General features: G+C 36.8%; 1 protein-coding gene across 4 annotated transcripts in view; it reads left to right on the forward strand.

Annotated features, from left to right (window-relative positions):
* The window catches only part of unc80 (unc80, NALCN channel complex subunit), a 1,852,146-nt gene that overhangs the window by 781,456 nt on the left and 1,058,079 nt on the right, over positions 1 to 12,611 (forward strand). For all 4 annotated transcript variants that reach the window (XM_090404461.1, XM_090404464.1, XM_090404465.1 and 1 more), the window contains one exon: positions 5,730 to 5,849. In XM_090404461.1, the coding sequence (XP_090260587.1) occupies positions 5,730 to 5,849 (120 nt within the window). The remainder of the gene's footprint in view (positions 1 to 5,729; positions 5,850 to 12,611) is intronic.

Raw genomic sequence — 12,611 nt, forward strand, 5'->3', positions numbered from 1 at the left:
TATTGCATGTTGAGTTGTTATTAAGCTTTGTTCTTCTTTTAAAGTTGTGTTCCATGTTTCACTGCCATAGGTTAATGCTGGTAAGATGTGACTATTGAAAAGGTGGGCTCTTATGTCTATATTTATGTTTTGGTTGGTAATTGTTGATTTTATTTTGTTGAAGGCTATCCAAGCAGCTCTTTTTTCCTTGCTATTTCATTTGATATATCATTATTCATTTTATGGACTGGCCGAGGTAGACATATTCTTCAACTTTTTCGATGGTGTGAGATTCTAGACTGATTGTATGATCTTTACAGTATTTGTTTTTCATCCATCTTGTTTTGTCAGGGTGTATTTCCAATCTAATTTTTTGGCAGTTTTGGCTTATGTTATTCATTTTTGTTGCATTGTGTTGGAATTCTAAGCATGTTTGCAGCTTCTTTAAATTTTCTTATGTAACAATTTTTTTCAACGTAAGACATGTTTGTTTTTTGCCAGAGTACATTATGGCTGGTGGAAGTTGTATGGTATGCTAGGCCTGATTTGTGTTCTCTTCTTTTTTGCACATCTTTTTTGGTGTTCGTTCATGTGAATTTCCCCTGATCTTCCCATCTGACCTACGTAGTAGATGCTTTTAGTTACCTTTGATTCCTGAAGATGTAAGTCAAACGACTTACAAAACTTGTTGGTTTTTTTATTGTTATTTATCATAATAAACATGTGGTCCAATTTCTGGAATCTTTCTTATGAACCACTCTGTTTACAAATGCCAGAAGTATCAGAAAAATGGGGGATGAAATGGTTTCAGTGATTGAGTTTATTCACCCCAAAATCATCGGAATAAGTGAAACATGATTGAATGAAGATGATATTGTAACAGGAATAGAATTGGAAGGATACAGTATTTTTCACAAGGATAGAAAGGCAAGAAGGGAGGAGGAGTGTTTCTGATGATAGCAGGGGAATTAAGTCCACTTAGGGTAGACATGAAAGGAGGGGAATATTGGCAATGGTTATGAGGCAGTGTGGTGTCACCTGGAGGTTGAGAGGAAGATACATTTAGTTGGACGTTGTTATAGGCCTGGGAATATGGGAGAGGGGGGGTTCTGATGAAGAAATGTAAAAACAGCTTGGATTAGTGAACAAAGAAAGGGTAATTATTATGGGTGATTTTAATTATGGTGGTATAAATTGTAATAAGGAAAATGAATTTCTCAAGTTCTCAAGAGATAACTATCTCAGGCAGCACATAAAGGTGGGCACACGATGATCAAGTGTTTTAAATCTGATCATTTCATCAGAGGATGTAATTGTGATTGGGGTTTCACACTTTCCTCCAGTTGGTGAGAGTGATCATGAAGTGATCACCAGAGTTATGGCTAGTCATATACAGACTTTTGTGAGGAAAGGATATATGAATAGAATTATAAGGCTGGTGATTATGACGAGCTTAGGAGAAAGCTTGGAGCTATAGCATGGAATGAGAAGTTGAGTGGTAAGGAAATAAATGCTGCTTAGGAACTAAAGAGATACACAACAGCATTAATGTGGAAATGTATTCCAAAGGCCAAAAGGCTGAATAAGGTAGGTAGGTAGTTAAAATGGGTGACTGAGAGCTTAAACATGACTGGAAGAAGAAAGTACTTTGGAGGCAGTACGAGATGAATAATGGTAATAATCAGTCACATGAAGAGTATAAAGAATAAGCCATGAGAGTGATTCAATTAGTATGGAAAACAGAAGTAGAGTATGAGCAGAAATTGGCAAGTCAGGTAAAGGAAATCCCTAGAGAGTTTTTTAGATATATGGCAAGTAGAAGGAAGAAGAATTATGGTAAGATTATGTTAATAATTGAAAGGGATAGATTGATAACTGCTACAGAAGACATTGTTGAGGTATTCAGTGATCAATTTCTAAGAGTGTTTCATCCTGATCAGGATAAAATCATGAGGAAATTAAGTATAGAGGTCATGGGAATAGATAGCTTAATTGTGAGTGAGCAGGAGGTATTTGAGGAAATAAATAACCTTGATGTCAATAAGGCGATAGGATTTGATGACATATCACCACAAATCTTAAGGGAATGTTCCAGGCAATTGGCAGTAGCATTGGCATGCCTGTTTAATAAAAGTCTTACAACAGCACACATTCCAAAGGAGTGAAAGGTGGGTAAAATTGTTCCACTGCATGAAGGTGGTGATAAGGGTTGTAGCTTGTAGGCTGGTCTGTATATCAGTTGTGGTGAAGGTACTGAAGATATTGGTGAGAAGTAGGATACAGAAATGGGTTGATAACAGCTGTATTCTTTGTGGTTATCAACATAGTTTTGTTAAGGATCACATTTCACTAACTTACTTATGTACTATAAACACGGTGACAAATACCTTGAACAGGTGAGATGCATATAGTGGTTTACTTGGATTTTGCAAATGCTTTTGATAGGTTACCACATGATATTGGTGATAAATTGAAATAAATTAAAACTTAAATTAAAATTGAAACTCTTAAATAAATTGAAACAAATGGGATTGGACAACAGACTTCTGAGTTGGATCAGAGACTGGCTGCCAGATAGGTATCAGAAACTTTATATGGAGGTGTGGTATCCCAAAAGAGAAAGGTCATTAGTGGTGTGCTGCAGGGATCAGTTTTTGGGCCATTGTCGTTCAGTTTGTATGTTAAAGATATTGGAATTGGTTTAACAAGTGATTTGCAGCTGTTTGCAGATGATTCAAAACTAAGAAAAGCAATGCAGAGTCAAGCAGATGTTGTGGCCTTACTAGAGGACCTGAACTACAAAGCAGGAAATTATGATTAACTTAGAAGAATACTATCTTTGGTCCCATGGTATCAGTTAATGAATGGAAAAAATGTCAGCAAGATTCATAGGAATCTTGGAAAAAGTGCTTGAATGAGGTGGTATCTCAATGTATTCTTAGTGTTCAAAGAATAAATAGGTTGGGAGTGAATTGGATGTGCAGCCTTATTAAGCAAGAGATCCACAAGAAGAAGATGATGTGGAAAGAATATCATGAGAATAAGAGTGAGAGGAGTTATGAAATATATAAAGCTCAGACCAGAAAAGTAATGAGTAATGAAAAGAAATTGGCAATGCAAGCTAAAATCAATCCAAAAGAATTTTATCATTATGCCACAAGCAAAAGAAAGAATGAATGTGGAAGAATAACTTTATTGAATGCAGATGGTACACGAGTGTCAGAAGCTAAGGAGATTGTCCAATTAATGAGTGCTCACTTTGCTAAGATATATCAACCAGGTGTATGTAGCATGGTGCACAGTGCTACTGCTACATTGGATGAAGAGTAGAGGTTCATGAAAATGAGGTTGAAGAGCTCTTGCATAACCTGAATAAGAATTTGCCAATAGGAACAGATAGAATATCAGCCCGTCTGCTAAAGGAATGTTCAGCTGAAGTGGCTAGGCCTTTCACACATTTGTATAACTTGAGTCTCAGTTCAGGAATGATACCACAAGAATGGAAGGAATGTATGATAGTTCAATTGCACAAGGGTGGTGCAAAAACTGATGAGTCTAACTACCGACCTATTAGTATCTCTGGTGTGGTAATGAAGATTTTAGAGAAGTTGGTAAGAACTTGCATACAGAAATGGGTGCCAAGCATTCTATACTCTGCAGGGAACAGCATGAGTTTACTAAAGGAAGGTCATGTTTTAGCAATTTGCTCATATTTTATAGCAATGCTATGGCCAAGTTGGATAAAGGGAATGGATATACTATGATAATGTTGGATTTTTCTAAGGCATTTGATAGGATACCAGACGACAGGTTGTTGCGTAAAGTGGAGAATATGGGATTGGAACATTATCTATTGACTTGGATCAGGGGATGGTTGACAGACAGATATCAAAAAGTGGTATACAGTGGGTGTGATCTGCCAGATTTAAGGTAACCAGTGGTGTACCTCAGGGTTCAGTCTTTGGACCATTATTGCTCAATCTATACATTGATGACATCAAACAGGGTCTATCATCAGATGTGCAATTGTTTGCTGATGATGCGAAGATAGGCAAGGCAATCAGGGATGCTACTGATATTCAGCAATTACAAAATGATTTGAATAGACTGGAAATCTGGACAAATGAAAATGGCTGTCAGTTTAATGTTAGTAAGTGTAAAGTTATGCACTTTGGTGTGATTATGTTCTAGCAGCATATTATATTAGCAGGGTTATGCTACAAGAAACTGAAGAGGCAAGGGATCTTGATGTATTGGTGGATAAGAATTTAAAGTTCAAAGGTCACATAGCAAAAGTTGCAAATACAACTGAGAGGATAATTGTTATGTTGAAGCGAACCTTGACATGTAAGGATAAGGAAGTCATTTTGTCTCTTTATAAGGCTTTGATAAGACCACACATGGATTATTGTGAACAGATTTGGTCTCCCGGGTTCCAAGGGGATAAATAAAGAAGCTGTGAAAAGGGTGCAAAGAAGAGTTACAAAGATTACATCTGGACTATGGGATTTAGATTCTGAGGATGGATTGCGAGTATGTGGATTGCAGACTCTGGTTAACAGGAGAAAGAGGGGTGATATGATAGAGGTCTATAAACTTTTGAATGGGTGTTATAGCATTTCAAATGATGAAATTTTTCGTTATATGGAAGGCGGGGAGAGAACACTGGTGCATCCATGGAAGTTAAGGTTGTTCTCAGTCAAGAAAGGGATAAGAGCTAGGTTTTCCTCTTAGAGAGCAGTGAGTGAGTGAGTGGAATAATTTGCCCTTAGGGGTAGTGAATGCATTTGGTGTAAATGAATTTAACTGGAGGTATGATAGCTGGGTTAGGTAATTTACAGCCTCCCTCGATGAGTCCTTGACTTCAATAATATTAATAATAGTATAATCATCATCATAATAATAATAGATTGCAAAAATGGGCAGGTAAATGGAACTGTCAGTTCAATGTTGCAAAGTGTAAGGTTTTGAGATTTGGTAAGAAATCATGGGATGCAAAGTATACACTTGTTGGGGAAACTTTAATGGAAGTAGAGGAGATGAGAGATCTAGGAGTGATGGTGGACAGGGACCTGAAATTCAGGGGCCTTTTTTCACAAGTTGTGAACACATCACAGCAGATGATGGCAATGATGTCGAGGACCCTGACATGTAGAAATAGAGAGGTCATGATGCAATTAGAAATCAGGCCTTGTACTGATTATTGTGCACAGATTTGTTCACTGGGTTTTTGTGGGTGAAGAGTATATGTTAGAAAGAGTCCAAAGAAGATTCACAAAGGTGGGTTAGTGGTCTTTGGAATGTGCAGTATGTGGACAGATTGAGCGAATGAAGTTGCAAAGCCTCGTGAATAGGAGTAAAGGGGGGGATATGATTGAGACATATAATCTAGTCAGGGGTTGTTATTTGCTCAACATGGAAGAGTTTTTTATAGAATGGTAGAGGTGGAGTAGAACAAGAGGCCATCAGTGGAAACCGTATAAAAAGGGTGTGAGCAGAGGAGTAAGTTCTTTGCATGGAGAGTGGTTGGTAAGCATTGCCTGAGAGTGTTGTAGGTGTAGACACATTGAATCAGTTTAAGGCATGGTTGGATGAGCATTGTATGCAATAGTGTGTACCTCCCATGATGAGTCTCTGACTCCATGGAGGTCAAATATTAATAATTGTAATAATAATAATAATAAATTTTTCATTATTCAGATATTTTTGATATTCTGCTGACTACAAATTAATATTAATTTGTTTAATAGGTTATTGTGCAGTTGGCCAATTCCATCAATTTCACTTGCAAACATCAACATTTCTGTGAAGAAAATTGTTATCGGCGTCAGATGAGAGCTTGCTGCAGACTGATACATACTGTGAAGAAGGTAAAATTATGACGTATAAAGCAAACGATTCTGTTTTTATAGGCAATACTGCTGTATATTGTAAAAAGTTGTTCTAATTTTATGAGTGTAGAGTTCTCACATGTAATAATTTCAAAAACCTTAACCTTAAATTCATCGCATGAGATTTATTTGACCCCAGCTGTCATTCAAGTTCGATTTTGGACAAAACCAATGACAAATTTTTGTTGCGATTTCAAGTAGCTGTTTCTTGCTGCCCTCACACCAAATCAATCACTTGCCAGCCACTGGCACAATCAGTTGTGGAGTAAGGAGTGATTTCTGATGTTCTGACCCCACAGTACTATTTACATGAGTATTTTTACAAAAGCTCTACAACCAGAATTGTATTTCTGATTATGGATATTCCTGAGGCAACTGTGTAATGTGTCCAAGCTTGAAGCATAAAATAAGGTCAAAGTGTGAAAAATGTCTGAGCTTTTGTTGCAATGAGCATTTTTCAGTAAGATGCAATAATTGCAGAAAATTAAGACTAAATAAACATGTTATTAATTAATATAAAAATAAAGCAATATTAATGATTTGTTTATTTCATTTTACTCATCATAATCAACCTTATAATAAATAAAACATTTCATGGGAAATATTGAGAAATTAAAGAAATATCATAACTTTAATTTTGGGGTCACATAGCTCCACCTCCCTCATGCAACTTATTATGTAACACAAAATGGTGTGACTAATTAAGGGTTAAGAAGATAAAATTAAGTTTTATGACTCTCTATCTTTTGAGAGCCTTAGATATTGGATGTTATTCATAACTTGTTTTAACTTTATCACAACACAAAAACACTAAATTATAAAAAGCTGTTTATTTAACTATCTTATATATCACTGGATTTCAACTTTATTGAGATCACATATGCTCTGTTTCACTTTAAAGATTGCAGCTCGCTCACAGCAAGGGAGGTGCATGTTCCATTGTACTCAAAGGTATCAATGTCACCAAGCAATTTTCTCATGGTAAGAGAATATAAAGAGAATGTGAAAAGCTTGCAGGATGATTTGAATAGGCTATCATTATGAGCAAAACTTATGCATTTTGGGATAAATACATTATAAGCTGTGTACCACATTTTGAGGACATATTGCTAAGGTTGCTAATGTATCTCATAAAATTAATCGGCTGTTGAAGAACACACTAACAAGTAGATTGAAAGTTGTTATTCATCTTTATAAGGCCTTCACACATCCACATCTGGATTACTATGCTCAGATCTGGTCTCCTGAGTATCATGGGATTGAGGAAGTGGTCGAGAAGTTCAGAGGTGAGCAACCAAGATGCTAAGTTGTCGGTGGAATGTTCCCTATGAGAATAGATTGAGGGTGTGTGGATTGCAAAAGTTGGTTGATGGGAGAAAATAAAAGTGGATATGATAGAAACATTTAAGTTATTTAAAGGGTTTTATAGGATTGTGCAGAGGAAATGTTTCAGCACTTGGCTAGAGTGGCCACAAAAATAGGTCATTCCTGGAAGTTGAATAAAGGTGTGGTTAGCAGGGGTGTGAGTACTAGAATTTTTGCTTGGAGAGTTGCAAATGAGTGGAATGTGTTGATGGAGTCAGTTGTGGGTGCTTTGCCTGTTAATGGTTTCAAGGAGTGGTACAATAGATTGTGTGCTTAGTTTGGGTCTTCTGCGATGAGTCTTCGGACTCCATGGAGATGCCTGTGCAATAACAATAATAATAAGCCTGAATACTAGGGGACTGGTTTCTTTATATGGAGGGTTGTTGAACTATGGAATTCCTTACTTATAGGGTTCTGAGATCACGAGCAGTGAATAAATTTTAGAAGTGGTATGATGGACACTGTTTTGTTTAGGATGGAGCTTCCACAGTGAGTCTTGTGACTCCATGGAAGTCCTGAAAAATAATAAAAATAATAAAGCTGGTAATAGGTATTTCTCAGAAGGATAATACTAGGAAGATTTTGCATAGGAAGAACCACCGTCTACCAGTCATGAAGTTATATAAAAAAGTGGTAAGAGTGAGAATTTCCTTTACATGCAGAAGGTTAGAATCATGCTGTTCATTGTCAGAGAGTGGAACAGTAAATAAGTTTGCAGTATGGTACTTTTTGTCTTATGGCTCTGTAGATGTCCTGAATGATAATAACACTCTTTTGATAAATTCACAAATCCAAAGGATTTCTTGACATCAGAAACTATAGTGCTGTGCTCTCTGGATTGCTTGATTTTATGTTGGTGAGCCAAAAATAAAAACACCTTTCAGGAATGCTTTTTTATAAGAATTCAGTAACTATAGAAAATGTGTCAGCTTAGTTACAAAGTAAATTATACTAAACAAGAAATTATATTCTTGCTTTAATCCTTTACCCAAACATAAATGAATAAAGTTTGCATGCAGAGAATCTTCACAACTAAGCCACTTTGTAGAAGTATTTTCTTCATGTCACTTGCCTTTATATTATATAATGAACATCATACTTCCTTTCTGATATGTACACTGATACTCAAAAGCTAAGGATGAACTACATTTTACATTAATGAAATAAAGAGCCAGAAGGCTTCACTTCGGCTATGTTAAAATTATTTATATTAAGGGGATATTTAATCCCACATTATTTCAAAGCTGAATAAGAAAATTCTAAGATAGAAATCAAAGAATTTCATGCCGAATATAGCAAACTATAAAAGTTCGGTGAGTTTAAGCGTGAGCAAACACCTCGGTGGTACAATACCAGGCAACTCGTTGTAAAGCTAGGATCGCTATTGTTAGTATTTGCCCTAATGTAAAACTCGCCAAACTTTTATAGTTTGCTATATTCGGCATGAAACTCTTTGATTTCTATCTTAAAGTTTTCTTATTCGTCTTTGAAATAATGTGGGATTAAATATCCCCCTTAATTTAAATAATTTTAACATCGGCGAAGTGAAGCCTTTTGGCGCTTTATTTCATTAATTTATCTGTGCACCTTTTTGACAACTTGTACTGTAAAGTATTAAACCTATTATCACTATAATCTTGCTATTATTTGGTCTACGTACTCACTGATGAGGCCTCAATAAAGGTTGAAACCGGTCTGGGTAGTGACCTATCTCCCTTAATGTAATGTTAGGGCAAATACTAAGAATAGCGATCCTAGCTTTATCCACCTTTACAACGAGTTGCCCGGTATTGTACTATCCAGGTGTTGCTCACGCTTGGACTCACCGAACTTTTATAGTTTGCTGTATTCGGCATGAAACTCTTTGATTTCTATCTTAGAGTTTTCTTATTCGGCTTTGAAATAATGTGGGATTAAATATCCCCTTAATTTAAATACATTTTACATGTATATGAAAAATTTTCTTGATGACATCAAAATATGGACATAAATTTATTGCCAAAATACTAATAAATTGTATTACACAAAAAATGTGTTATAAATTTCTTACAAATTAAATTGCAATTTATTTTTGGCAATGGCGGCAAATTTCCCAAGGGCATAGTTAAGGAATTAATATACACTGCTTACAGAAAACTGCAGAGAGACATTTCAGTATGGAGGGGGTTTGAGGTTATACAGGGTGTTCGGGATAAATTTGACATATTTATAATTAATTATATTTTTCCGTAAGTTACATATATTAACACACACTTCTCTTCATTTAAAAGTTTGGACCCTTCTTCATTCATATACAAGATGTCAGAAAGGATGGATAGCTGGAACCCACCTGAATCATGGAAGAGAATAACTTGTATCATGATGATTCGTGCCCGCCATCAAAATAAGGATATTACGACTGCTGCCCAATGCTCCCTGAATACAGTAAAAACAATCAGGCATGAACTAGAGACTTGCAATGGTGACTACGAGGATGTAGCAAGAAGAAAGATCCCTAGCAGACGATCTGATTGCGTTCGTACAGCAGAATTCCTCGCAAATCTGCAGGAACAGGTGTTGAAGAACCCTGGCATTGGAATTCGGGCTTTGTTCGTGGAGTTGCTAACTGTAGTCAAGCCCTGGATAACAAGGGTAGCCAATGGTAGGCCGTATGTATGGCAGCAGGATTCGGCCCCTTGCCACACCTCTGGGAAAAGTCAAAAATGGTTGTCTGAAAATTTCTACGACTTCACCAGTCCAAATGTTTGGCCTCCAAACTCCCCAGACCTTAACCCCATGGATTATTTTGTATGGGGCGCAGTTGAAAAAGACACCAATCGCACTTCCAGTAATACAAAAGCCCAGTTAATGGATAAAATTAAAACAGTTTTTGCGGCCCTTCCCAGGGAGACTGTAGCATCAGCTTGTTCGAGGTTCCGAAGCAGAATTGAAGCTGTGATCGATGCTAATGGTGGTTATTTTGAGTAAATCTTGTTGATAGTATTGTAATTAACTCTGCCTGTAATGTTTTTTTGTCAATTCATTAAATTTAATAGATACAAAGAAGATTTTCTTTTTCCTTACGAAACTGTCAAATTTATCCCGAACACCCTGTATGGTGAGTGGTCGGTGTAATTTAGCGCTCGTGTAAAATTGGTGATTTTTGGTGTTTTTTGTGTGTGTTTTTCCTTAGAAAATTGGTTTATAGTATATTAGAACGATTTTCGTGTTTTTAGAGTATTTTGTGTGTCTTTATAACATATTTTATTGGGGCTGTCGCCGCTAGAGGGATTCGAGTGTGTAGTGTTCGTGAAAGCTCCGGATAAGATAAGTATTATTTTCAGTTATCGTTGATAAATTTATTTAATATTGCATAGTTTTGTTTGCCTTGCGTCTCTTAGTGCATCTTTTTGTGTATTTTTGGTGTGTTATAATTTATAATTTGATAAAATACGTTGCAAGTAAGTATGGCTCCAGTACGAAGGAAAATGGTGGCCAGTAATGATGGTTCACCATCTTTATCAAAGAATGGTAGTATAAAAGAGATGATTCAGTGTACTAGCTGTGAAATGTACACTTTGCGGAGTATGGTTAGATGATAATAAAGGAGTGAATGTGTGTAGAAAATGTAGGGAGAATGAGAAATTGAAGAGTATTTCGGATCGTGAGTGTGATATTTTTGTCAAACTTCAGAATGAAGAAAATAGGGATATGACAAGAAACGGCGAGGTTGTACCAGAGAATTGTGAGAGTGTGAATGTAGAAAGTGTGAATGATAGTATTAATGGTTTTACTGAGAATAAAAAAGATGAGACAGACGCAATGAGTGAGATCGCATTATTGAATGGTGCGATACAAAGGGCAAAACAGCAGCTAGAGCATATGAGCAAAAGTCCACTGAATGAACCAGCCAATAATAAAAAGTATGACAGGAAAAATAGACGTATGAGTGTGAACATGAACAAAATAAAGGAGAGAGTGCTGTATGGAGACTCGTTAGTATGAGGTGTGATAGTAGAGGATTTGACAAAATCCTACCAACCTGGTGCAACCATAAAGGATGTAACTGAGTCTATTAGAGAGCAAAAGGAAAGGGTGAAAGAAATGATTGTTGTGGCAGGTACGAATGATTTGAAAGGAGACAAAATGGAAATGATAGAAGACCTGAATGAATTGTTTGAGGTAGCAAAAGAAAAGAGTGAGAGAGTTAGAATGATTAGTCTTTTGCCACGGTATGACAGTGAAATGTTTAAAAGGAGAGCCATAATTGCGAATGACTTTATGCGTGGGTTATGTATGACAAGTGGTGTGGACATGTGGAGTGAGTTCGATGGGCGAAAGGATCTATATAAGATGGATGGCTTGCATTTGAATGGTTACGGTGTAAGAAGACTTGAGAAAGTGTTGCTGAATGTGGTGGATGTGCAAATTCAGAGAAACTAGATTTATTAAGGCGGGGGGGAGTAGATATACAATCCTTAGGGAGGCAGTTGAATGTAAGAATGAATATAATATGCCCGAGCAAATAAGGACAACAAATCAGAGTGGGATAGTTAATATAAGGCATCAAGGTAGGGTTGGGGCTAATGGGAGTCTTAAATTCATGTACACTAATGCTAGGAATATGAGGAACAAGAAGGAAGAGATTTTGGCCATGGTTGGCACTTCCAGACCACAGGTTATTGGTACTAGTGAAACATGGCTGGCTGTAGATGATATAGCTAGTGGGATTGAATGTGATGGGTATAGTGTGTTCAGGAATGACAGGGAGAATAAAATGGATGGGAGGAGTATTGTTGATGATAGCTGATGAGCTGCAGCCAAGGAGAATAGAAGTTGAATTGCAGGATAGAGAAAAGAGCACATTTGAGGCCATTTGGTGTGAGATTGTGGCTAGCAGAACTAAATATACAATTGGGTGCTGCTATAGACCAAGTGATGAAAAAGATGGTGGTGACAGTATGCACAAGCAAATAGAAGAAATGAGTGGAAGGAGGGTGATTATTATGGGAGATATCAACTATGGTCGCATTGATTGGAGTGAGGGGAGGACACATGGGAGGAAGGAATTGGATTTTATGGGGTTATTAAGGGATAACTATCTGCGACAGCATGTAATGGAAAATACTACGGGTCAGAGAGTGCTTGACCTAGTAATTACATCTGAGGATTTGGCTGTAACAAATATGACCACATTCCCACCATTTGGTGAGAGTGATCAATAGGGTCTTGACTTGGGAGGTGGCTAAAGGTGTAGAATTTTCAATTAAGACAGGGTAAATGTGGAATTATCAGGCTGGAAAGTATGACAAGCTTAGGAGTTTGATTGGTTCAGTGCCATGGCATGTACAACTGCAAGGACTAGAAGTTGATAGTGCATGGGAGGTAGTTAAGAAG

This window comes from Typopeltis vanoorti, chromosome 14 (genome assembly GCF_054136105.1).
Source record: "Typopeltis vanoorti isolate ZY-2024b chromosome 14, IOZ_Tvanoo_1.0, whole genome shotgun sequence".
Lineage (NCBI taxonomy): Eukaryota > Metazoa > Arthropoda > Arachnida > Uropygi > Thelyphonidae > Typopeltis > Typopeltis vanoorti.